At 36.6% G+C, this 27,153-nt stretch overlaps 1 protein-coding gene across 5 annotated transcripts in view; it reads right to left on the reverse strand.

The window, feature by feature from the left end:
• NUA (nuclear pore anchor) overlaps positions 1-27,153 on the reverse strand; it is a 165,799-nt gene that overhangs the window by 26,270 nt on the left and 112,376 nt on the right. For all 5 annotated transcript variants that reach the window (XM_089995210.1, XM_089995219.1, XM_089995206.1 and 2 more), the window contains exons 34-45: positions 22,114-22,206; positions 18,231-18,389; positions 18,109-18,162; positions 5,714-5,827; positions 5,476-5,553; positions 5,160-5,309; positions 5,005-5,076; positions 4,450-4,605; positions 4,250-4,303; positions 3,985-4,072; positions 3,789-3,895; positions 3,584-3,712 (exon numbers count right to left, since the gene is read on the reverse strand). In XM_089995210.1, the coding sequence (XP_089851336.1) occupies positions 3,584-3,712; positions 3,789-3,895; positions 3,985-4,072; positions 4,250-4,303; positions 4,450-4,605; positions 5,005-5,076; positions 5,160-5,309; positions 5,476-5,553; positions 5,714-5,827; positions 18,109-18,162; positions 18,231-18,389; positions 22,114-22,206 (1,254 nt within the window). The remainder of the gene's footprint in view (positions 1-3,583; positions 3,713-3,788; positions 3,896-3,984; positions 4,073-4,249; positions 4,304-4,449; positions 4,606-5,004; positions 5,077-5,159; positions 5,310-5,475; positions 5,554-5,713; positions 5,828-18,108; positions 18,163-18,230; positions 18,390-22,113; positions 22,207-27,153) is intronic.

Genomic DNA, 27,153 nt, shown 5'->3' on the forward strand with positions numbered 1-27,153 from the left:
AGGATTCATGTGGAAGACCCAAAATGAATTTCTTTTTTGGTTCATATCGCTGACCCCAATTGTTTTGGGATGAAGGCGTAGTTGTTGTTGTTGTTGTTGTTGTGTTCTTTTTTAGCATCTAGTTCAATAGAAACTAGACATTTGATCCAGTCAAGTTCCTGTTGGAACTTGACTGTGCAAATAGCTGTTGGACTGTAGTCCAACAGCTATAATAATAAATGTTGTTGGACTGTAGTCCAACAACTATATTAAGAGACGTTGGAATCCAACGTCTCTTTTGGAGAGCTCAAAATGAGCTCTCCTCTCTCTCCCACTTTTTTGTATATATAGGGGTGAACCCCTTCAATGTAAATGACCATGCTTCTTAAGCATTTTGTTCATGAATAAAGTATTATTTATTTTTCAAGTGTTCTTCCTTTTATACCCTTTCAAGGGTCATGCTTGTAGTGTCTCCAATAGACACTTGTTTGTGAGTTATTTGTGCATTTGTTGAAGACCACCATTTCATTACAGTCGCTTATACACTTGATTTGTGGGTTTTGGAAGTCTAATGAGGTGATTGCTTGTGGCGGATGAACTATTGTTAAGATTTGCAAAATTTCATATTTATGAAAAATTTTAAATTTTTTATCTTTCGCAAATTGGTTTTGATTTGCATTCCCTTTATCATGTGGGATTTTTTAATTCTATAATGAATTGTTTAAATCTTTACTACTTGTTTTTTCCTTGTATGCAAATATATTTATCAATAAAAGTTCATCTATTTCATTGATTATATATATATATATATATATATATATTTGGACCTCTATAATTAAACTCACTCTAAGATATGTGAGTTATGTTTCTAATTGAATATCGTGCCCACATTGTGGTACGCATAAATTAATTAACTCGTCTTTTATTGATAAAATTACTTGTCTCTTCATTATTGTTTCATGTGTTCTGAACATGATTTAGCTATATGATGCATATATATGTGTATTAGCATGAAGTTAATTAGCTCTTCATAATCAGTTTAGTAAAGGTTCTCTTACTCATTCAATAAACTTGTTCTTTATTTTTCATACCTTTGTGCATGTGCACTCCTTTGAGAGTGTTCATCTTGCCTTTGTGCGCATTTTGGTCTATTGAGAATCTAGTGCCTTTGAGCACATAGCTTTAGTCTTGAAGACATTTTCACATGGTGCATGATTGAAATGCTTCTTAAGCATTTTTTGAGGATAAATAAAGATTCATTATTTTATCGTGTTCTTTCATTCATATCCTTTTATGGGATTTGTTTGAAGTGTCTCTAATAGACACTCTTTTGAGAAATTCATATTCTTTTTGGAAGACCACCATTTCACTTTTATGCATAATTGTTTATCTCTTCTTAATGAATCATATGCCCCATAAATAATCAAATCTTCTTATGATCAATGTTATGGTGACTTGAAAAATAAGTTGATAATGATCTTTAAGGGATGCTCTTCTTGTCCTTAAAATCTAATGGTTCGAAAAGTTGTTACTATTTTGTTCAAACCATTTTATTCTTGCTTTACAATATATTGTTTTGCAACTCTTAGGCTAGAATATTTTTCTTGTGTACTTGGAGTCTTCTTTTGGTTTGTTCTTTATTTTCAGGAGCTTTAAATGTGATACCTTTGATACATCATGGAGATAACCAATGAAGGTGCTTGGGGATGATCACCAATAAAGGCATTTTGAAGACTTATATTTGCAAGAATTTTCTAAGATGCCATAAAGATAGAGATTTCCCATGAAGACTTGGACTTCTTCCCAAGATTTGTTTTGTATTTTCAAACTTTCGGGATAACTTAACCAGTCAAGTTTGATGGGGAGTGTTAATATATATATATATATATATATATATATATATATATATATATGTAATTCTTTTGAAATATCTGATAGGGGTATTTTTGAATTTTTACATAGTTGTTTTCTAAAAACAACTATTTATTAATTAGGTTATTTTATCTTTTTTATTTTTTGTAATTTTTCTTTTTAATACCCTTTTTGAACACCCATTTGGGATCCCACATAGAGTCGTTGGGGGCTCCCAACGTCTCTATGGAGAGCCCGAAACCCCCAATGGCTCTCTTTAGTTCTTTTGTTGTATAAATAGGGGTCATTCCCCCTTTATTAGTATGCCTTTCAAGTCCCATTCCAATAAATATTTCAATGTTTTTTCATGCTTGTGTAGCCTTTTTAGGCTTTCGTATTGTCCCCTTGTGGACTTCTTGTTTGAATGTCGTAGTCTATGTCACAGGGATTCGGCTAGCAGGGTGCCGCACCCGCATCGACGCGACGCGGGTTCGGGTGTGGCACCAGGTATGGTCAACCCGACCCTGGGTACGGTCAACTTGACCCTGGGTGCGGTCAACCCGACCCTGGGTGCGGTCAACCCGACCCTGGGTGCGGTCAACGCACCTAGGGTCATTTGGGTCCAATTTTTCAGTCTTAAAAAAAATTGCCAAGAAATTTTTTTTTGCCCTATATGTCACAGAGATTCTCCAACTAGGTGCCGCACCCGCACCCGATGTGGTCAACCTGACCCTGGGTGCAGTCAACGCACCCAAGGTCATTTATGTCCAACTTTTGGACTATATATATATATATTTTTTTTTTGCCGCACCCTCGCACCTAGGTTTTTTGGAAGTGCCGCTTCCCCGCACCCCCACCCATGTGACATAGGCCGTAGTGCTTGTCCATTATTGGACTTTGTGAATGCTTGAGCATTCTTGGGTTACACTTCCGCCTATTTCCTTAAGTTGGACGAGTCAACAAGTTGACTCGCAAAGATTTAAAAACTGGACAGCACATAGTTCATGTGGCCGACATGAATAAATTTTTTACAGACAACTGACTAAGGCATGATGACTACATAAATACATCAAATTAAACTGGAGAGTGGCAACTATTGGCATTCAACTCAAGATCACGTGGCTAAGATAATGTCACGCTATAGTTCCAATAAACACCGAGAGTCCTAGACACATGAGTGTGAATGCATGCACAGGGACACATACAATACATGCACGCAGTTCACTAAAAAGAGTTGTAGAAACAAGAGCATGACAACAGTTGGAGAAGCACATGAATAATAGAAGTAAAATAAAATGGAAAAAAACATACAGTTATATTTGATCGTTCTTCTTATCTATTACATCATGAAATGTATATTATCATTAATTCATTTTCAACAAAAAAAAATTGTTCGGTCTTGCCCCTTTTCATTGTTTCTTTTATAAGCAGCCAAGAAAAGACTACAGAAAAATCTCAAACAGCAAAAGCAACAGTCTTTGGTATGAAATTTTCAGAAAATTCATGAAAATGGAATGTGCACATGAGGACCTTGAAATTCGAAGTTTCACCTGCTTACAGGTTAGTGACATCAATACTTTCATATCTCAAAACCATTTGCAACTGCCATAAGCTATCTCACAGTCTAGAAGCTAGGTCGCCATAGAATACTTTACTTTTAACTATTTACTTAAAGCAACAATCCTTAAAAGCACCACTTAGTTGCATTTAACTGATAAAAGCATGATATAATTCATGTCAAATATGCAGATACCTGAACATATTTCTGAGCAAGTTCAATAAAAGCCTTCTGATCCTTTTGCCGTCCAACTTTCTCTTTCCGAAGCTCTTCCCTCTCCTTCTGCAAATCCTCCCTTGCTCTCTCGAGTATTTTTTCAAGAATCTGAATTTAAAATATTAGTGATTAAAGAAGAAGAAGAAGAAAAGTAATAAAGATGGAAACAGGTTAGAACGACAACCTGAATCCTGGTGTCCTTTTCTTTTAGGGCTTGCTCATGATGAGCTACTAGTTCTTGGCGAGCAGCTGTTTCATGTTTTGAAGCTTCCCCGATGGACCTCTTGCCAACTAAAGATGTCTCAAATAAGCACACATCAATGGAAATACAGGACTGTTTAAGCTTGAGCAAATAAAAAACTCAGTAACAAAAGAAATACCCGCTCTAGATTCCTCAAGCTGCTTAGAAATAGCTTGTTTCTCTTTGAACAATTCATCCTTCTCTCTTGTCAAATCCTCAGCCCTCCTCTGTACATATGTACCAATATGGAAATGAAACAATGAACACATGCACAGATTTGGAAATGAATTGACATATATTTACACACAAGCATACACATGCACACACATGTAGATTTGGAAATCAATCAACAAATATGTGCACAAACACACAGACATGCATGCACACAGACAGTTAATGATAACCTTCCAGTGCAGAATAGTATTCTTTTGCTTTTGTTCCTTCAATTTAAGAGCATCCTGAATGATGAAAACCACAAAATATATAGCTTGAGTCATTTCTTGATGGCCAATTATGCTAAATTTGGAATATCGAGAAGGGATATAAAGCAAGAGACTCAATCTGATAAATGGCATCATCAGCACCAAGTTGGAATTTGATATACCACATTTTGAGAAATATCCTGGATCTGCTTCTGCATCTCAATTATTTTAAGTTCTTTGCTAGCGATTTCTTGCTCTAAGACTGACATGTTCTCTTGCTTTTTAACCACAAGAATCTGAGATTCCTCCAACTCAATTTCCATTCTTGTAAGTTTCCCCTGCATATCAACATTTGTAATATGAAAAGATGAAAAAGAAAATTTAATAGATAACAAGAATCATGCGAAGAGTTAACAGATTATGTAGCAACATGCACTGGGGCCTAGTGTAAAAGAAACTAATAGAAATTTATGATGACATTACTCAGGACTTAAAGTAGATATTTAGGATACTCATGACCGGCTGGAAATAATATATTCCAGCATGCCATATGACAGATAATTAGAGAATATTGGTGTTAGAATGTTTGAATGACCTCTTGGAACCAAATCCACTCTTGGCCACAGATTAACAGGTTTCACTTTCCTAAACAAGACTAACATCAACAACTGTACCAAAAAATGGGCAATCATGAAAAAAAGCACAAGCAACCTAAGCATACACAAATTCCAACAGACCTGTATCTCTTTGAAATTCTCCTTCATTTGATCATAACCTTCCAGGTCAACATTTTTGTATCTCTCGACTATCTGGATGGCATATTACCCAACAATTCTCAGCCTTTTTTTTTAATCATAGGCAACAATTCAGTCTTGCAGTAACACAAACATACCTCAGAAGTCCTGCTCTCCCAGAGTCCTATCTCTGTCTTTCGCATGTCAATTTCCTTCCTACAGGCTGCTAGCTCCATCTCATTCTCCTTTAAGAGAGTAGCTAAGTGTTCACTGTGTGCCTTGGCTTTTTGTGCTGCTTCATTGAGTTTCTAGAAATTGTAACCATACAACATTTCAATTCAACAAAAAAATTGGCTTCAACAGTGATGCCACTTTATGAATAATCAAATCTTCAACTTCATATGATATTATCGGGCAAAATTTTGATCTTAAACACAAGTAACCAAATAACTATGCAAAGCTGTTGAGCCAGACCTGACACTCATCAAAGTTGTGCTTGTTCTCCTCCCTGAGTTGCACATTACTTTCCCGTAGCAAATTAATCTCCCTTACCTGAAAAAAAGGGAGCGGGAAGGGGAAAGCCATGTATCCAATAAGTGGAAACAAAGTAGCATCAACTAAACCATGAAGAAAACAACTTAGTATTTTCAGACTGAATGGATTTTCACACATCCAAAACGTTTGCTGGGAATGAATATCACTGAAATCATACCTGAAGCTGAAGAGAGCGGAATTCCTCATCACTATATACCAAATTTCTTGTATTTGCACGTTCAGCAAGCAGCATACTCTGAGTTGTCTCAGAAGCCTTTAGTGCACTTTCAAGCTAAAATAATGAAAGTAAACAATTAAACTAAGCTAAGCCCCTTAACTTACACGGGTAGAATTTTTGCTGCTTATTTCTAACTCAACTTATTCATGCACAGACAAATAAATTTCTTAGGTAAGAGGACAAGCAAAAATAAAAAATAATCAAATAAAAAGTCATGCATGTACGGAACATTTCATACATTATGAGAACCAAGCCAAGACTCCAAATAAGCTAAAAATTAAAAGCCACGCACAAAAAGTACACAAACACTAAGCGGTTGCAACAGAGTCACTTTTGGTGCACGATACATGACAAAATAAATGATGATGCCCTAAAGAAAAGAAAAAGAAAATGATAAAGAGCGAATACTCCTATACAAGGTTTCACTATTTAGAACTAAACATTACTGCACTAAAAAACATAAACAAGAAAACCTATTATTCAGAAGCTCATCCTAAGTGGTCTATTTGAAATATCAAACTTCTCATCACTACCAACAACATATTATGGATTCATTTTGTATCTGAGTTACATTACAACAGCAATAACAACAACAACAACAACAATGCCTTCATCCCAAAACAATTGGGGTCGGCGATATGAACCAAAAAAGAAAATCATTCTGGGTCTTCCACATGAATCCTTCTCCTCCAATAATTTCTATCCAATGTCATGTCCTCGGTGAGGTTCAAAGCATTCATATCCTTTCCTATCATCTCCATCCAAGTTTTCCTAGGCCTACCCTGACCTCTTTTAACTAATATATTCCCCCATTTCTCTAATCTTCTAAGTGGAGCATCATTAGGCCTTCGCCGAATATGTCCAAACCACCGTAAACGATTCTCTCTCATCATATTTTCAATGGGTGCAACGCCTACCTTCTTACGTATCTCCTCGTTCCGAATCTTATCTTTTATTGTATTTCCACACATCCATCTAAGCATACGCATCTCAGCAACACTCATTTTTTGAATATGATGTCTCTTGGCAGCCCAACATTCTGTACCATATAGTAAAGTGGGCCTAATTGTCGTCCTATAAAACTTTCTCTTCAACCGCAATGGCATTCTACGATCGCACAACACTCCAGTTGCACTTTTCCATTTCATGCACCCAATCTTTATCCTATGATTTACATCTCCATCAATTTCTCCATACTTTTGAATGATAGATCCCAAATATTTTAAACAATCATCCACTGGTATTTTTTGCTCACCAAGCTTCACTACACTCCCATCACTACTTCGCTGCTTACTAAACCGACATTTCATATATTCTGTCTTACTCTTACTCAACTTAAAACCTCTTGCCTCCCATGTCTGTCTCCATAATTCTAACTTAGCATTAACCCCAGCTCTAGACTCATCAATCAAAACAATATCATCAGCAAACAACATACACCACGGCACATTTTCTTGAATTGATCTCGTAAGCTCATCCATCACTATAGCAAATAGGAAACGGCTTAAAGCAGATCCTTGATGTAACCCAACCGTTATAGGAAAATTGGTTGTCACCCCTACACAAGTGCGGACATTGGTTACTACTCCTTCATACATATCTTTAATTATACTAATGTACTTGAGAGAAACACCTTTATTCATCATTGTCCACCAGAGAACATCCCTAGGTACTCTATCGTATGCCTTCTCCAAATCAATAAAAACCATATGCAAATCTTTGTTCATCTCTCTATATCTCTCAATAAGTTGTCTAAGAAGATGTATAGCTTCCATAGTTGATCTTCCAGGCATAAAACCAAATTGATTCTCTGATATCATGACAACCTTCCTCAACCTAAACTCAATCACCCTCTCCCAAAGTTTCATAGTATGACTCATGAGTTTTATACCACGATAGTTTGTGTAATCTTGTATATCACCCTTATTCTTATATAGAGGCACCAAAGTACTCTTCCTCCACTCATTAGGCATCTTATTTGTCCGCCAAATCTTGTTAAAAAGATTTATCAACCATTCTAAACCTTTCTCTCCCAAGCACCTCCAAGCCTCGATAGGTATACCATCTGGGCCAACTGCCCTTCTTGATTTCATTTTCTTCAATGCCTCTGCAATTTCTTTTTTTTTTAAATCTTGCGCATGAAATCACGATTCATCTCATGAAAATGAATGGAGAAGTCTCCAAGATCTTGAGCATGACTTTCATTAAATAGCTTATCAAAATAATCTTTTCATCTCTCCTTAATCTCCTCATCTTTGACTAAAACCCTTTGTGTTTCATCTTTGATACATCTAACCATACCCAGATCCCTCGATTTCCTATCTCTCATCTTTGCAAGCCTATAAATATCCTTCTCGCCCTCTTTGATATCCAACTTGTCATAAACCTCCTTATATACCTTATCTCTCGCATTCCGAACTACTTTTTTAGCTTCCTTTTTTACTATCATATACTTCAACAAATTCTCATTATTACGACTCTTATTTAGATTTCTATAACACTCTCTTTTAACCTTAATAGCTAATTTGACATCCTCGTTCCACCATGATGTATCCTTACCTAGTGGTGCACCGCCTTTAGACTCACCCAATACCTCCTTAGCCACCTTTCTCATGCCACCCGCTATCTTATTCCACATTGATTCCGAATCCTCCTCGAGACACCAATCAGCTTCCTTAACTACCTGCTCTACAAACATTCCTTGTTTATGTCCTTTCAGTGCCCACCACTTAATTCTAGGATCTATCCTATCTCTATCTCTTTTGCGGCATTGTCTAATTCTAAGATCTAAAATTAAGACTCTATGTTTTGTAGCTACACTTTCTCCCGATATTACCTTACAATCGATGCAACAACCCCAATCTCTCTTTCTAAGTAGGAAAAAATCTATTTGACTCGTATTAACCCCACTTTTAAATGTTACTAGGTGAGACTCCCTCTTCCTAAACCAAGTCTTTGCTAAGATCGTATCATAGGACAAACCAAAATCTAAAATCCTTTCTCCACTTTCGTTTCTTTCTCCTATATCATAGCCTCCATGGATACTCTCAAATCCATCCCTACTAATGCCTACATGCCCATTAAGGTCACCGCCGATGAAAAGTCTTTCTCCATAAGATATCCCTTGTACTACTACATCTAAATCTTCCCAAAATTGACGCTTAATGGAATCATCTAAACCTACTTGAGGTGCATAAACACTAATAATATTAATAATATCCGTACCTAATACTAACTTAATAAGTAAAATCCTATCACCCTTCCTATCTTTTTGTTCTGGGTTGCGGTCTGGTCAGTAGACCTGGCAACGCCATGACAAGCCTGTCGTGCACGCAGGGGCTCAGCCAAGACTCGGTTGGGCAAGTGCCTCACCAAAAAAAACACATTCAGTTTTGGCATGAATAATTCCAGAATTTTTCTATTGGAATTAGACTTGGTTACATGACTAATAGTTTGCACAAGTTTAGACTAGTTATGTTATGCTTAATCAAAGTATTATTGCATAGTTGTCACATGTACATGTGCCTACTTATGTTTAGACTAGTTATGTTATGCTTAATCAAAGTATTATTGCATAGTTGTCTCATGTACATGTGTCTACAACAACAACAACTACGCCTTCATCCCAAAACAATTGGGGTCGGCGATATGAACCAACAAAGAAAATCATTATGGGTCTTCCACATGAATCTTTCTCCTCCATTCATTTATATCCAATGCCATGTCCTCGGTGAGGTTCAAAGCATTCATATCCTTTCTTATCACCTCCATCCATGTCTTCCTAGGCCTACCCCAACCTCTTTTAACTAATATATTTTCCCATTTCTCCATCCTTCTAACCGGAGCATCATTAGGCCTTCGTCGAATATGTCCAAACCACCGTAAACGACTCTCTCTCATCTTATTTTCAATGGGTGCAACGCCTACCTTCTTACGTATCTCCTCGTTCTGAATCTTATCTTTTATTGTATTTCCACACATCCATCTCAGCATACGCATCTCAGCTACACTCATTTTTTGAATATGATGTCTCTTGGCAGCCCAAGATTCCGTACTATATAGTAAAGCGGGCCTAATGGTCGTCCTATAAAACATTCCCTTCAATCGCAATGACATTCTACGATCACACAACACTCTAGTTGCACTCTTCCATTTCATCCACCCAACCTTTATCCTATGATTTACATCTCCATCAATTTCTCCATACTTTTGAATGATAGATCTCAAATATTTGAAACAATCATCCACCGGTATTTCGTGCTCTCCAAGCTTCACTACACTCCCATCACTACTTCGTTGCTTACTAAATCGACATTCCATGTATTCTGTCTTACTCTTACTCAACTTAAAACCTCTTGCTTCCAATGTTTATCTCCATAATTCTAACTTAACATTAACCTCAGCTCTAGACTCATCAATCAAAACAAACAACATACACCATGGCACATTTCTTGAATTGATCTCGTAAGTTCATCCATCACTATAGCAAATAGGAAAGGGCTTAAAGCATATCCTTGATGTAACCCAACCGTTATAGGAAAATTGGTCGTCACCCCTCCACAAGTGCGGACATTGGTTACTACTTCTTCATACATATCTTTAATTATATTAATGTACTTGAGAGAAACGCATGTCTTCATCATTGTCCACCAGAGAACGTCCCTAGGTACTCTATCGTAAGCCTTCTCCAAATCAATAAAAACCATATGCAAATCGTTGTTCCTCTCTCTATTTCTCTCAATAAGTTGTCTAAGAAGATGTATAGCTTCCATAGTTGATCTTCTAGGCATAAAACCAAATTGATTCTCCGATATCATTACAATCTTCCTCAACCTAGACTCAATCACCCTCTCCCAAAGTTTCATAGTATGACTCATGAGTTTTATACCACGATAGTTTGTGCAATCTTGTATATCACCCTTATTCTTATATAGAGGCACCAAAGTACTCTTCCTCCACTCATTAGGCATCTTATTTGTCCGTCAAATCTTGTTAAAAAGATTTGTCAACCATTCTAAACCTTTCTCTCCCAAGCATTTCCAAGCCTCGATAGGTATACCATCTGGGCCAACTGCCTTTCTTGATTTCATTTTCTTCAAAGCCTCAGCAATTTCTTTCTTTTGAATCTTGCGCATGAAGTCTCATGTACATGTGTCTACTTGAATTAATATGTTTTTGCAGGTATGTAGTTGCATGAATGTTCACATGTTATAATTGGGATGATACGTAAATGAAAGCATGTATTTGGCATGAATACGTGAACTCATGCATAAGAACATAGTTGTGTCATGCTTGTCTTAATTCTTATTGTGATCGACCATCATATACATACATAATCTGTAATGTCGTGTGTTTACAATATGTATCTGTGTGTCCTCATGCTTGCTTGATAAATGAAAGCATGTAAATGGCATGGTAGAGAAAACACATGCATATGAATATCTTGAATCATGCATGTCTCTAAGCTTGGATATATGAATGTGCATTGGGAAAGCATGTGAAATCATTGCATGGATGGCATATTATGATTTTTGCATAAGAATGCATCGATGATCAAAGTGGATCATCGTAGGCCGTGTGAGCCTTGAGCATACATTGCTCTTCGTTTTAGTTATTTTATGTATTGCAAAAATCAAATGTGATATTGTTTTAATTGCACTATTCTATGTTGCCATGGATTGTGGTCCCATAAAGAGCTTCGCATGTTGAATTGCAGATTAAGAAAGATGAATTAATAACAAGATAAAAGAAATTAAAAGAACAGTGTAATCTACGTCTCTTTGATGTCCCTTCTATAGTATGAGAATCTTGGACATTGCAGTTTTAGGGAACCGTGAGAATACTAAAACTCCATGTCCGTTGTTGTGCCCCTTAACCAGATATTGAGATTCTTCTCCTTATCACGGTTTTAGAAAGAATTTGGCACTTTACCTGGAGGTGGTGTGTAGATACAGTTGTTGTTTTGGTATACCAAGAAAGTGGCACTTGTGGATTTGGATGTCCCTAGTATCCCGACATTAGATTTGGATGTTTCAGTTGAGGGCTAAGTTTGAAACCTAATAATAAAATATAACTTGTGTGTTAAGTTACCCTAGGGACCTAACGTGACCTCGATAAATTTTACCCGTTTGGAGTATCTACGGGCAACAATAATAAAAAGAGAAAATTAAATTGTGTGCATTTAATACAAACATGCATATAAAAAGAAAATTCTAATAAAATATAATAATTTATTCATGTATATGTACTTAAATCATGCATATTCCTGTTATGCATTAGACCAAGCATATTTACTAGTTCCCTTAGTGGTTATATATTGGTAAATGCATAATGTTTGTTCTCTAATGCATGTTAAATGTTTTTATTGCTTAAGTTGTGGTCTTTATTTTTAATAAATTGTTCTCTCATGCTTAATAATTATTCTCTATTGCATGAATAGTCAATTGAGTTATGATCTTATTATAATTACATCTCTCTAAAATATTGTATGAATCTTATTTATGTTATTTTTACTTATTTGTTTAATTAAAGAGATTCGTATACAGAATTTTTTGGATTCTAAAACCCCTACTTTTGTATTTTTCGCAGTCTCATAGGCGTAGTGAGGCGACTTGCCTTCGAGAGGGTTACGAGGGGACCACCTGACTTCTTGGCGGACTTTTCTTGGGATAGTGTGTCTCCTCTTTTTTGCTTTCTTTATATTAACTTGCACATGTCTTTTGGATTTCATGAATTTAAAAAATAAAGTTTGTGTTTGGTTTGGGTGATGGGTATAAGATCCCTTGTGGTGATGGTTATGTTTAAACTGTAAATGCCCCGGGTTTCTAGGAATGTTTCTGTAATTGTTTAAAAAAATTTGTCACTTTTTCACGGGTATGAGTTGGGGTCGTTACACTTTGTTATAAAAAAGGGGATAACAATGAAGACATGCTCACAGTGATGGCTTTCTCAGAAACACATTGGGTTGGAGATCCAGATGAACAGACGCCAGTCTCAAGGTATTGTGTTTTTATTGGAACAAATCTTGTTTAATGGAGTAGCAAAAAACAAAAAACACTCGCTCGTTCTATCACTGAGGCAAAATATCAATCCATGGTTGCAGTTTCATCAGAGGTAATATGGAATAGATATTTGTTGACCGGTCTAAATCAGCAGACTACGAGTTCCATTTTATTCTGTGATAACCAAAGTACGATTAAGATTACACTTAATCCAATACAACATGGAAGCACAAAACACATTGAGATAGATCGAAATTATAGCTCAATTTATTGGGACTCAAGATTAAGTGGCAAACTTGTTTACAAAGTGCCTAAGCCAACAATGCTTTTGGTATTTAAAGAGCAATTTGTGTAAGATCACGTGTTTTTGGATCTTAGTCCATTCATGAAAATTCTGAAATTTGGCTAAGTCTGGTAAAAAAATCGTTTGAGGCTCGATTCCGAGACCGATGTCTTAGAGTTTGGGTTTGACCCAGGTTTCATCGACAAGGTCGAGGCGAGCCAATCGGAACTTGGTGAAGAGTTTTAATTTCGACTTTTAAATTCAAGCGAAATTCAGGTTATTTTCGGGCGACATTCGGAATTTGATATTCATGTAATATATCATTGGATGCGCCTCAAAATTCTGAGCGCAATGGTATTTTACTTTTCCAAATTCGAGTTCCGGTTGGCCCGTAAATCGCGTTTTTCTAAAATTTTAGCATTTTGTTGAAACGGATCCGAAATTGGATCGGATTTCATCCAAGGCCTAGGATCCAAATTTTTATGGATTTGGGTCCTAGTTAGGTCCTATAAAATCTGGACTTGATCCAAGTCTTAATCCAAATTTGTGTATGAGTATGGGTTTGGATCTTGGATCCAAATCCAGATCCAAATCCAAGCCCAACATTTTTATGACTTTAAATTCAGCTAGGAGCTTTAAATTGAGGTTAACATCATATAAAAAGTCTCCATGGTCAACATGACAAATTTTGGAAGCTTTTGAATATTTAAGAATAGGTAAATTCAAAAAAATAAATTTATTAGTTTATTAATTTTTATTAATTTCGGGATTTAGGTTAAGAGGGTTTAGGGTTAACCCTCTTCCCGAATTAATAGGGGTCTAGTGGTTTCCATATCTTTTAGAAAAAGAGAGTCAAAAGTCAAAAACAAAAAAAGACAAGTAAAGGAGTCCAAAAACATCTGAAAACTCCCTAAAGAGAGAGACCTAATTCTGGATGGAAACTCTCTAAAGAGTTTCCAGCTATATTAAAAGAGAAAGGAGGGGGGGTGCAGCTCTTCTCCCTCATTTTCACCTTAGAAAAAAAAAAGAGAGAGAGAGAAATATGAAAGGAGATAAGAGAGAAAGGAGAGAAAGAAAGGGAGAGTGAAGGAGGTAGAAGAAGAGTGGAGGCAACGTAGCTCAGCCCTAGCACCTTCTGCAGCCTCTATTCATATTCTCCTATAAAGGCACGGGTACCCCTTCTTGAAACAAATGAGAAATCAGGTGGAGATTGGATTGTCATGCATCTTTTGATGAAAATCCATGGGGGAGCACCCATTTACATATTTTGTATTTTCATTGTTTTCCAACAAAACAATATATATATATATATATGTATTCACCAAGTGTCTGCGTTGACACTGGTGGTGTAGTTTCTGACAGCATACGCATGCCCAAACTGGGCCTGTGTATACGTTGTTGGACCCAGCCGACCCGCTGGACTTACTCTTTTCAAAAAAAAAAAGAAACTGTCTGATAATATACTGTTTCGATGTGTTGTGCTCTTTTGGGTCGGGCCACGGCAGGCCCAGCTGACCCAGTCAGCTGGGTGCTGGCCTGTGATTTTCTGCCATCGAAAAAAAAAAGAATTTAAAATAAAATATCAATATGATTTTATTTCTGTCTGAGTATGATGTGGTTCCCTGACAGCATACACAGGCCCAATTAATTGGGCCTGTGTATATGCTGTCAGACCCAACCGACAGGGTCGGTTGGGCTGGGTGTTTTAGATAAGAGAAAAAAAATAATATATATATATATAGATATTTATAATATAAAATCAAATATTTAACTATAGGTTTGTTGGGTTGTTTAACAAAGAAAAAGGAAAAGAAATTATAGTGCATCATGTTTTATATATATATATATATATATATATATATATATATATATATATATATATATATATATATATATATATATAAATGGGTGTTGGTCTCCTTGAAATTTCAAGTATACAGCGATGGCATGGAGGCTGTCTAGCCTTGACAGCACGCACAGGCCTGGGCTGGGCCAGTGCTGGTGCTGTCAGGCCCCAGCCGACTAGGTTGGCTCAGTCATTGAGCCTGGAGGTTTAGCCCAGGGTTGACATACCTGATCCAGCTGACTGGAGTCAGCTGAATCTGTTTGGGACCCCAGCCTACGGGGTGGAAGTCTCATGCTGAAGCGAGACCCTGGTTCTTCAATGACATATAAACACGTGTTAAGAGTGGGTATTTCATCAGTTGCATGTGCTAGACCAGATTGTGCGAAAGGTAGGCTTGCACTTAATAAAAAATTTCATTTTTGCCAATCAAGTGGAGTGTGATAGGAATTTTGTGTTGGTATGTATGTGACATGTTAAAACAGAAGTAATGCAGTGATAATTGCACATACTTGAGAATAAACACACATTGATGTTTCCTTTAAGAAAACGTGTATCTACAAGCAGGTATGCACATGACGGAAATAGGTAGTGGTTTACTTCACATATAACATGTCATGGTTTATGCATATGGTGCATCGATGATCGAAATGAATCGTCGAGGGCTTGATAAGCCCGAGCTATGGGATTGTTTTTCCTTATTCATTTCAATGCATTGCAAAGATCAGGTTTTTCTATGTTTCGTTTTATTGCATTGTTCTACATGTTTCCACGAACCAGAGTCCTGTGATGGCTCTCGAGAGATAGATGCGAACTCATATCTTTATTTTTGCATATAGTGTTGCAAAACTTAAGAAATTGATTTTTAATAAAATGTAATAATAAAACACAGTATAATATACATTCTGGGATCACCCATCTGGAGAATGAGGATCTTAGAGATCCGGTCTTGGGGACACTGTGAAGATACAAAACTCTGTGTGCTTAATTTGGTCCACTGAACCCGATATTTAGGTTTCTTCTCCTTGCCACGGTTTTAGGGAGAGTCCGTCACTTTACCTGGGGATGGTGTGTTTTGACACAGTTGTTGTTTTTGGTACCAAGAAAGTGGAACTTGTGGGCATGGGGTGTCCCTTGTGTCCCCGACATTAGATGTTGATGTCTAATATTCCGAAGGTGATTCGGTCAAGGGATAAGTTGGAATCTAGTAATAAAATACAAATTGTGTGTTAAGCTACCCTGGGAACCTACTTGACCTCGAGGATTGTACATATTTGGTGTATCCGCGGGCAACGGTAATTAAAAAGAGAAACTTAAAGTTGTATGCATTTAATAAGGCATGCATATGAAAATAAAAGACTTAAATGAAAGATAATAAAAGGATTCATGTACTGCACAAAAATCATGCATTTTTCCTGTTATGCATTAGATCATGCATACTTTAATGGTTCCCTTAATCCATACATGATGGTGAGCGTGAAATGTTTATTTCTTATTGGATGCTGAAGTTTTATTACTAGCTATTGCTTTACTGTCTTCGCATGCTTAGCATTTATGATTGTTGCATGAATAAATTCCTAAATGCTATAAACTGTCTTGTATGTATTTCCCTCAATTGTTGCATGATATCTTATCTTAACCATTTATCTCACTTGTTTTTCGCAGGAGCTGGTGATCAGTGAAGTCGACAGCTACTGGAATGACGCTTGAGTCAAAATGAGTTTTTGACAGCTTCGTTCGTGGACAGAATGGCTCTTTCTTTTTGGTCCTTCAGTCTAGTGTTCTTTTCATTTACTTATTTCTGTCAGTGGTTACGTTATTTTCTATTGGGTAGAACACTGTCTTTGAGATTAATTCTTAACTCCTGAATAAAGAGATTGGTTTGGTTTCTATAGATGATGATTGCAATTTCGTTTGTGGTGCTTAGCTATTCAGTTGGAGTTGGAACTGTGAGGACCCCCGATCTCTGGGAAGTTTTCCGTACTGTTTAAAAAAAAATCGTATTTTTCAAAGGTATGAGTTGGGGTCGTTACAATTTGTCCATGATTCTCACCATGTACAACTTGAGGGAGGTTGTTGAGACATGACATTTGGATCTAGATCTAAATCCACATTTGGATCCAAATTGACATTTTTCATTGTAACATATTATTTAATGTACATTTTATTTCCTATTTAGCCCCTTAGTTTAATATTATCGTGTACGTTGATACAATGGTTAGTTTTGTAATTGTACACAAAAGGGATCAGTTATAATTTATTAAAAGAGAACCCTACACGCAATGTGTTAAGTTGCTGCAGCCCCTCTTTCACGTTTCTCGTCTCTTCCTCTCCTTCGCTTCTTCTCTGGTGATGCAGATTTGATTTCATAGGTTCTTCTCGAGAAAATCTTGGGAGTTTAAAAAAAATAGAAAATATATATAACAAAAAAAAGATAAAAAAATAGCAGCCTTAGATTATTTCTCTAGCAAAAAATATCAAGAAACAATTTTTAGAAGTTTTAAAATATAAAAAAGGAAAAAAAGTAAGCTTAACATATTAAAAAATGAATTTTCAAAAAAATATCATGATGTTATTGATATTTTGAAATAATATTACGATATATTGCCGATATTATCACGATATTTTCAAAATATCAATAATATGATGACCCTGATATATACATATATATAGGGCCACTAGAATATGTGAACCAAAAATTTGCATGGGTGTCTTTGTTTTCTTTTTTCTTAATTTCACCATACGGATGTGATCTGCATACTTGGTTTTTCAGGGACCTGATCTTGGAATCCGATTATGATGCATAAGCAACATCTTTTAATGCCTGAAAATCAACAAGTCATAATTTTTATAAATATTCAAGCATCCAAAAATTGTGTTTTCATCAAAAAAACATGATATAATTGTCAATTCATAGCAAATTGATCATGCCAAAGACATCTGTAGGGTTGGATTTATGGAAAAAAATGTTGGACATGCCTAGTTGACAATCTAGTTAACATATTCTAATATATATATATATATATATATATATATATATATATATATATATATATATATATGTCTAATTTTTCAAAGCTCAGCTCTGACACTTTACACCAGTGACCAGTTCTAGGAGTGCGTAATCCTTAAGCTAAAAACTGGAAACACCAAGGTTGCATAACATGGCAAACCAATGACCTGATTAAAAAGATAATAGGTTGTATACCTGAGATTGTAACCGCAATCGCTCTTGTTTCAATAAAGAGATCTCAGTCTCAGCCTGCAAAGACAAATAAACGTTATATACCTGCATTTGTATATCCACAGAAACAAAGCGCAAATACTCACAATCTCTTTTGATCGACGAAGATATTTAATCACTGTATGTAGGTCCCCTTCTCCCTTCAATCCAGAGATGGAGCCTTCAGCAGATAGACCCGAGAGAGTGTGTTCCTTTTCAGCAATTTGGATATTTACTGCTCCTAAGCGATTAAGCAATATGTTGTTCTGATTGGACAGGAAGATGCAACACGTGTAAAAAAAAAGGAAATAGAAACTGATATTCGTAATGTATAGGGAGAACACAAAGAAGTAGATGCATGTTAAGAAAGGATAGAAAGAAGATAATAAGCAAAGAGACAATTTCTCCAGGGAAACAATACACAGTACCAGAGCAGCCTTTAATGTTGGGTTACACCTTCAAGAAAGCTACAAAAAGGACTCTACATTTGGATCCCACATGGATGCATTACAAATAAATGTGAACCAAAGATGGAAACTAGAGCATTTTACTGCCCATAGCTTATATTTTTCCAATGGCTGTCTTGAAAAATACAAAATTACCCTGACATCAATCACAGAGACATATAAAGAAAGTTAAGAGATCAAGAGCACCAATCTTCTTGGAACTATATTCTTGCATCCAGACATGGAAAAATAAATTATCTAAAAGAACCACATGTAGAAACTGACCTTGAACATTCAGCTGAATATATATTCTTGGATGTGAAACAGAAACACATTAACTTACATTATATGTGGCACACAATTATAAATGAAAGATAAATTTCACCAACAATAAAACAGAATAAGCATGCTATATGGGGCAGCTTTGAGAGACAATCCTTGTATATGACTTCACTAAGGTTGAGCATATTCCGGATTATAATAAAACTGATGGAAGGATAGCCAGAAACTTCAGATGCTCTTTGTCCCACCAGCAGCTGCTGGAAACGGACCGACTACCAAAGCTATTCATGTAATAAGTTAAACAACTTTACTCTGAAAGTCGTGAAGTCAACCACAGTGATATTACTTTTGTCCCATTAAACCATTGTTGAGAAAGAAACTAAAGACATGGCAGCGAGCTGCAAGACTGGACATCATCATGAAAGGAACTTCTGCTTAACCAGTAGAGCTCATTTAAGATATTACATGCAAATAAATCATGCCCCGTCGATCTGTTAATTAGCTAGCTGAAATCACAAGGTTCCTTCAAAGAATATTTGCAGGGGACAAGGGGCTTTCATGCAAGAATGAAAAGGGCTAATCCTGCTATTGGTTTGTCTAAGTAATGGAAAAAAAAACAAACAGAAATGGCACCCATTTTGAGTTCAACATCTTAAAGTACAGCAAGCACACTGTTTTTCTCCTAGGCACTTGCAAAGTAATTGATAGCATGATGGTAGACATGTTCATCACACAGAAGTCTAGAAAGAGTTGCTGAAGAGCCCCCTCCTTGCCATGCCTATCTTTACAATCACATCACACTCCTTCGATACAATTTTCATGAATAATTTTCTGTAACAGCTTCTCATAGAGATTTCCAACACGCATAAAGCCTATTCAATAAGGCATTGCATGGATTTAGTTAAAACCATAAAAATGACAAGGTGTTATCCTAACCATTCTTGAAATTTTGGGATGTTTGCTTCTGGTTTCTACTTTCTTATCAGCTCTAGACAGGTATTTCAAACATCCCTTGGCATCAACAGGCTTGACCACAAGTTCCATAAAACTTGTCCACATACAACTGCTTCCACAATTAATCTACCACGGAGCCGATTTATATTACCAATAAATGAGCTGCATTTCCACATCCATTCTGTCCTTAGCGAGAACCATCCAACCTTAAGATATTGCATCCCGCCAATCAATTTTCCCTTTGAATCTAAAGTCCATTTCACCATCTACTACTTACACAAACATTCAAATTGCAGTTTTACTACCATTCTGATCATACATGGCTAAGACTAGTATGAGAGAAAGAGACACCACATTCCCCACAATGAAAACCTAATTCTAAGAAAGCTACCGTGAAGTTCATGGCAGTCCTAGATGTACTTTTAGCACAACAAAATATGCATCAGAGGTTAAGGGTACAATATAAGTACAAACAACATGATATAAATAGAAGACAGTTTTGGGATGTCGAACTACTCACTGAAAATGTCCCATTAGCTGAAGTTCCATATTTGTAAGTTTGACCTCCTAAATTGCAATTTCTCAACAAGTGTGTGTCATTCTAACAGTCAACAGAAACGAGGGGTTGAACTCGATAAAAAAGTTGACAGTATAGTGTTGGAGTCACTTTCCACTTCTTGACATCGAGGAACCAAGAGCCAAAACATACTCATTTCACAAAAGTTGCGCCCTGAAGAGTAATGCTCATTGATAGCACTAGGTATTAGAAAAAGGAAAAGAGTACAAATATGTGTTTATTTGAAAGGCTCGCAAGAGAGTTTATATACCACATCCTTACCAGATGATAAATATTAAAAACTACTTTCATTAGCCAATGCCAAAGAAAAAGCCTTGCAGCCATACACAGATACCAATGCTGAGGCATTTGAAGGAAACTATCCCTGGATCTTCATGTCAGTCATAGACATTCGGAAAGGGGAGTACATAAGGAAGTTAATGGACTGAATAAACAGGTGAGAAGATTTCAAGTAAGGCACTCCAGTGGGAGGAAATTTTGTTTCATGGAAGAGGTAAACAACAAGGGGTTGTATAGCAAGATCAAATGTGCAAGTTCTGTTGGTCAAGATAGACATGTTTAGGTTTAAATTTAAACTAAAATGATGCAGATATTTTACAACTTAAGATGTTGCAATCAATCCGATTTTCATGGCCACAAGAGGGGGTGGCGTAGTCAGGTGGGGCCTTGGCTGCCAGACGGGCAATCAAGGTTTGATTCTCATGGGTGTCACCCCTCTGCACAAGCCAATGTGTAACATAGGCCCCGACGGCAGGGTCCTAGCCTCAGAGTTTTACGCTGCCAGCACGACAACCGTAGGCATGGCAGGCTGACCCAGCGCAACCAGGTCTTCGTGCCGAGTGCAGTTTCTTCGGGTTATAAATCCAAAAAAAAAATCCCATTTTCATGTCAGAATAAAGCATTTGTAGTGGAGAAATCCATAAAGATAGGATGAATTCTGATGTACATATGTGGTGAAAAGGATACCCTAACCAAAAAAACCCAAACAAGCTTCAATGGATCAGATCCACATGCACGATCAAATATTTGCACCAATTTTATCAAAGCCTAGCAGGCTTATAGATCCTGCAGCATTCTCACAAAATACATTTTTTCTTGCATGTTAGTGTAAAACACTGAAACACATCTTTATGCATTGAGAACAAGATGTAAGGGATACTTGAGATCACTTCATGCTTACTCACCTAATCAATAAAAATGGATAGGTCAAAACATACAATGAAGCTAGGAATACTTCTATCAGTAACTACACCAAATGCTAGGATCCCCGTGACATTCCCACGCCACCATATTTCTGGAACCTACCAGTTACTACTCCAACTTTGCCATTCAGGGTGTCTGCTGTACCTGGGGATATTGAAGTGCCTAGTTCGATGCAGAAAACATGTTTTTGAAAGGTTTTCAAAGTCAATACTTTCTTGACTACAAGGCAATAACTAGAATACACATAGTTTCATCTACCAGAAAAGAATTAAACCTAGTTCTCCACCTTATGTTCACATGAAAATGCTTTGCGAAGATCCTCAATGACTTCCCAAAAGACTAGTTCATAATATAGCCGAATTTTAGATTTATAAAATCAACATTTACACAAGGCAACCATTATCCAAGCTTACAGACAAATTACATCTTGCAAATAACAAATCAAAACAACAAAAATATGCAAAAAAATTGAAAAAACAATAAGAAAATGGCATCCCTCCGTTAGATTTAAAACATAAGAAACTGGACCTGTTCGTTGATCTCATTATACTTCATTTCAGCTTCATCCTTTAATTGTTGCAGTTGTGTTTTCTCCTTTTCCCAAGTTGTCCTCAAAATATCCTAGAAGAGTGCATTGATTAAAAAAGACAACAAGATACAGAATACAGTTTGCAAGGTTTATATAATACTTTAAAAGTACACATCGAACACAAAAATTAACAATCATCATATACATTCCATCCAACCAAATAACTCTAGTACAAGTGACAAAACTTTCAAATGAGTATAAACATCTCGAGGTGAATGAGATAGCCGGATAATAAAGTTGCACTCTTGTACTAGGCATAAATTTGGCCACCAAAACACTTGTCAGACATAAAAGTAATTCAAATAAAAGAAGGCCACAGAGAGAGAGAGAGAGGATTCCCGGATAAATTCCCAGTAACCTCAATCAATAATGTCTTCAAAAGACTCCGGAAATCAGATTATTTATGCCTCTAAAGGGTTCTTGCTCAAAGTAACAAATTTCTCCTAATTCTCAAAACCCTAGGGCCTAGACACACTCACAATGAATTTTCCTGCCAAGAAAGTCAATCATGAGAAAATAGACTAACAGTTCAAAGATGACAATTCACCATAATCACCAAAATGGACAAAATTTAATATTACAAAATTATACATTAATATTACAAAGGAATACATAAACTTCTCACATCGTAGATCAAATAAAACTAAGAAGAAGGTGGAAAAAAAATTCAGCACCATCAATCTTTTGTTTCGTAAGTATCACACAAGCAATTATGTCAAAAAAAAAAAATGTCTGACTAGTGATGAAGAAATAGATACATCTTGTCAGAAGTGATGTCATTTAAAACCACCACTAGAGAATTTGCCAAGAAATATTTAGAGGCATGAAAGACAGCTTATAAGACATTAAAGATTGAACCTTTCATATTGTTTCACATTCCAGAAATATCATACAGGTACTCAAAACTGAGAGGGAATAGAGTACGTATGTCTGACATATGGTCAAGAACAAATGAAACATTTCTACTTGGAGGCATTTACCTTAGAAGTTAACAAGTTCAACTCTAAACAAAGGTGTTAACTATAAATAAAAGTTTGAAATGTTGCAGCAGTGTCAAGAATAATAAAACAAAAATAGAAAAAACAAACAGCAGAAATTTTCAACAAATAATGAGATTATTGCAACATTAACACAATATTTTCAATTTGGTTTCTATTATAATATATGAAAACATCTCCATTTTTACCATTCTTTATAAAAGAAACATATAAAATATGATAAATTCAATTTGCAGACTATGGCTCATACCCTTACTAGTTTCATCCAAAGATTCTTTGATCTGACCTTTTTCTCATTTACTTCATCACCTTTGACAGCATTACTTCATATATTAATGTTGTAAAAGCACTACATTATGCATGTCAAACAAAATAAATGAGACCAAAAAGTTTTGTTTGATTAGTGCTACTCCTAGTCACCATTTTATAGTCTGTATTCATACCTTAACTAATTCTGCCAAGAATGCAACTGTTTATAGCATGTTAATGTTCCATGGAAACGGTGGGAGGGTTTTTGAAGCACCGGAGGAACCAGATCCAACCGTGACGAGTCACAAAGATCCAAAGAAGAAGAACAACAAAGAGCGGCATTAGAATTTAGGGTTCAGGATCCAAAGTGGATCCGTATTTAGCATTTTTATTTTGGATTCAGTTTTTATTCGGATCTTATCTCAAGATCCATCGTAGGGATTAGGGTTTGTTTATATACATAGTTGCTATGGGGTTTTGGGAGATAGCTTTCATGATTGAGACCTTGCTTATTTTTTTTCTTTAATCATATGAGCTGATTCCTATGTTTAATTGTTTTCTTTGATTTTCGTGCATAGAAGTAGGGTAACATAGATTTTTTTTGCATCCACGAGATCGAGGGTGCATCAATTCCTCCCCTCGAAAGGATTCATCTATGACGAATCGCAAGAAGCAGTATCAAAGCCACCAAGCGTGAATCTGCACAAGTCATCTCCATCAAAGTAGACTGCCTCCACTTCTTGCCCTTCATCCTCGCACGTCTCTGCATTTTCTTCATCATGCTACTCATGTTTCACTAGTTGGACCAGTTTACGGATAGTTGCACATTGGGTTGCAAGATGCCAGACGTTGTCACAATGAAAATGCCTTTGACCATTTTCAGTTGTCCGCGAGTTGGTACGAAATTTGGTATTGTATGCGGGTCCCATATCTTCAGCTCGAGGTGGTTGCTTGGTGACCTTTTGGTTGGTGGCCTTCGCATTATCATGGTCCCAACCCGCTCCAACGCCTTTGACCTGCATACAATACCAGATTTTGTACCAACTCGCAGACAACTGAAAATGGTCAAAGGTGTTTTCGTTGTGATGGAGTCAGGCATCTTGCAGCCCAAAGTCCGACTATCTGCAAACAAGTCCAACTAGTGGAACATGATGAAGCAAATGTAGAGAAGGGTGAGGATGCAGAGCAAGAAGAGACAATCTACTTCCACGGAGATGACATGTTATGTGGATTCACGCTTGGTGGCTTTGATACTGCTTCTTACAAGAGGAATCTATGCACCCACGATCTCGAGGACGCAGAAAAAATCTATGTTACCCAACTCCTATGCATGAAAATCAAAGAAAACAAAAGGCAGAGAAGACAATGGAAAATAGGAATCAACTCGTAAGATTAAAAAAAATAAGCAAGGTCTCAATCAATCAAGCTACACAAAACCCCATAGCAACTATATATATTAACAAAAATGCTAAATGAGGATCCACTTTGGATCTGGGATCCCAAATTCAAATGTCGTCCTTTCTACTTCTTTTTCTTCTTTGGATCTTTGTGTCTCCTCACGGTTGGATTTGGTTCATCTGGTGCATCAGTTTTCCTTGATATTCATACAACTAAAATAGGTGTTGCCTAGGTGAATCAAACATGTCATGCTACACCACATATCCTAGGATAACAACAACAACAAACAACAACAACTACACCTTCATCCCAAAACAATTGGGGTCGGCGATATGAACCAAAAAAGAAAATCATTCTGGGTCTTCCACATGAATCCTTCTCCTCCAATCATTTCTATCCAATGCCATGTCCTCGGTGAGGTTCAAAGTATTCATATCCTTTCCTATCACCTCCATCCATGTCTTCCTAAGCCTACTCCGACCTCTTTTAACTAATATATTTTCCCATTTCTCCATCCTTCTAACTGGAGCATCATTAAGCCTTCGTCGAATATGTCCAAACCACCGTAAACGATTCTCTCTCATCTTATTTTCAATAGGTGCAGCGCCTACCTTCTTACGTATCTCCTCGTTTCGAATCTTATCTTTTATTGTATTTCCACACATCCATCTCAGCATACGCATCTCAGCTACACTCATTTTTTTAATATGCTGTCTCTTAGCAGCCCAACAATCTGTACCATATAGTAAAGCGGGCCTAATAGTCGTCCTATAAAACTTTCGCTTCAACCGCAATGGCATTCTACGATCGCACAACACTCCAATTGCACTCTTCCATTTCATCCACCCAACCTTTATCCTATGATTTACATCTCCATACTTTTGAATGATAGATCCCAAATATTTGAAACAATCATCCACCGGTATTTCTTGCTCACCAAGCTTCACTACACTCTCATCACTACTTTGTTGCTTACTAAACCGACATTCCATGTATTCTGTCTTACTCTTACTCAACTTAAAACCTCTTGCTTCCAATGTCTGTCACAATAATTCTAACTTAGCATTAACCCCAGCTCTAGACTCATCAATCAAAACAATATCATCAGCAAACAACATACACCACGACACATTTTCTTGAATTGATCTCGTAAGCTCATCCATCAAATAGGAAAGGGCTTAAAGCAGATCCTTGATGTAACCCAACCGTTATAGGAAAATTGGTCGTCACCCCTCCACAAGTGCGGACATTGGTTACTACTCCTTCATACATATCTTTAATTATACTAATGTACTTGAGAGAAACACCTTTATTCATCATTGTCCACCAGAGAACGTCCCTAGGTACTCTATCGTATGCCTTCTCCAAATCAATAAAAACCATATGCAAATCTTTGTTCATCTCTCTATATCTCTCAATAAGTTGTCTAAGAAGATGTATAGCTTCCATAGTTGATCTTCCAGGCATAAAACCAAATTGATTCTCCGATATCATGACAACCTTCCTCAACCTAAACTCAATCACCCTCTCCCAAAGTTTCATAGTATGACTCATGAGTTTTATACCACGATAGTTTGTGCAATCTTGTATATCACCCTTATTCTTATATAGAGGCACCAAAGTACTCTTCCTTCACTCATTAGGCATCTTATTTGTCCGCAAAATCTTCTTAAAAAGATTTGTCAACCATTCTAAACCTTTCTCTCTCAAGCATTTCCAAGCCTCGATAGGTATACCATCTGGGCCAACTGCCTTTCTTGATTTCATTTTCTTCAAAGCCTCTACATATCCTAGGATGTAAGTTGAAAAAATTTTCGCCGTATTGAACACTCCTGCAAGGAAATTCACGACTTGTAATATGTAAGTTCGTACTTTTCCCAGACATTTTACTGGTAATAGAGACATTTTGATCCAATTATTCCACCAAAAGGATTGTTCTTCCACTAAAGATATAAGGTTGGATGTTTGGGTTTCAAAATTGAGTCCAATCTCTATGTTGCTAGCCTCACCAACGTAAAGAGTGGGTGAACCTAGAAATCGGTTACTTATCCAATCTGAGTACCTTTAAAGGATAGACCTCAACAGAAACTGAAAAACAATGGCAAGTGATTGGTTTGGTGACTTCCCAAATAAAGTCATTGACTCGAGAAATATGGTAATATAGAAAGACAAATTTTTTGCAGCATAGTGACCCAAAAGCATGTGTTGTATCAAAAGAGGAACTTTTTCACCCACCCCTTGTTAATCTTGCACAAGGCAATCTTAGTAACCATTGGTTGCGCAAAGGTTGTAAAAAGTGTATCGTAACCCGTATTGGCCGGGCCCAAAATAAGA

Source organism: Nuphar pumila, chromosome 2, assembly GCF_984573655.1.
Source record: "Nuphar pumila chromosome 2, dmNupPumi1.hap1.1, whole genome shotgun sequence".
Lineage (NCBI taxonomy): Eukaryota > Viridiplantae > Streptophyta > Magnoliopsida > Nymphaeales > Nymphaeaceae > Nuphar > Nuphar pumila.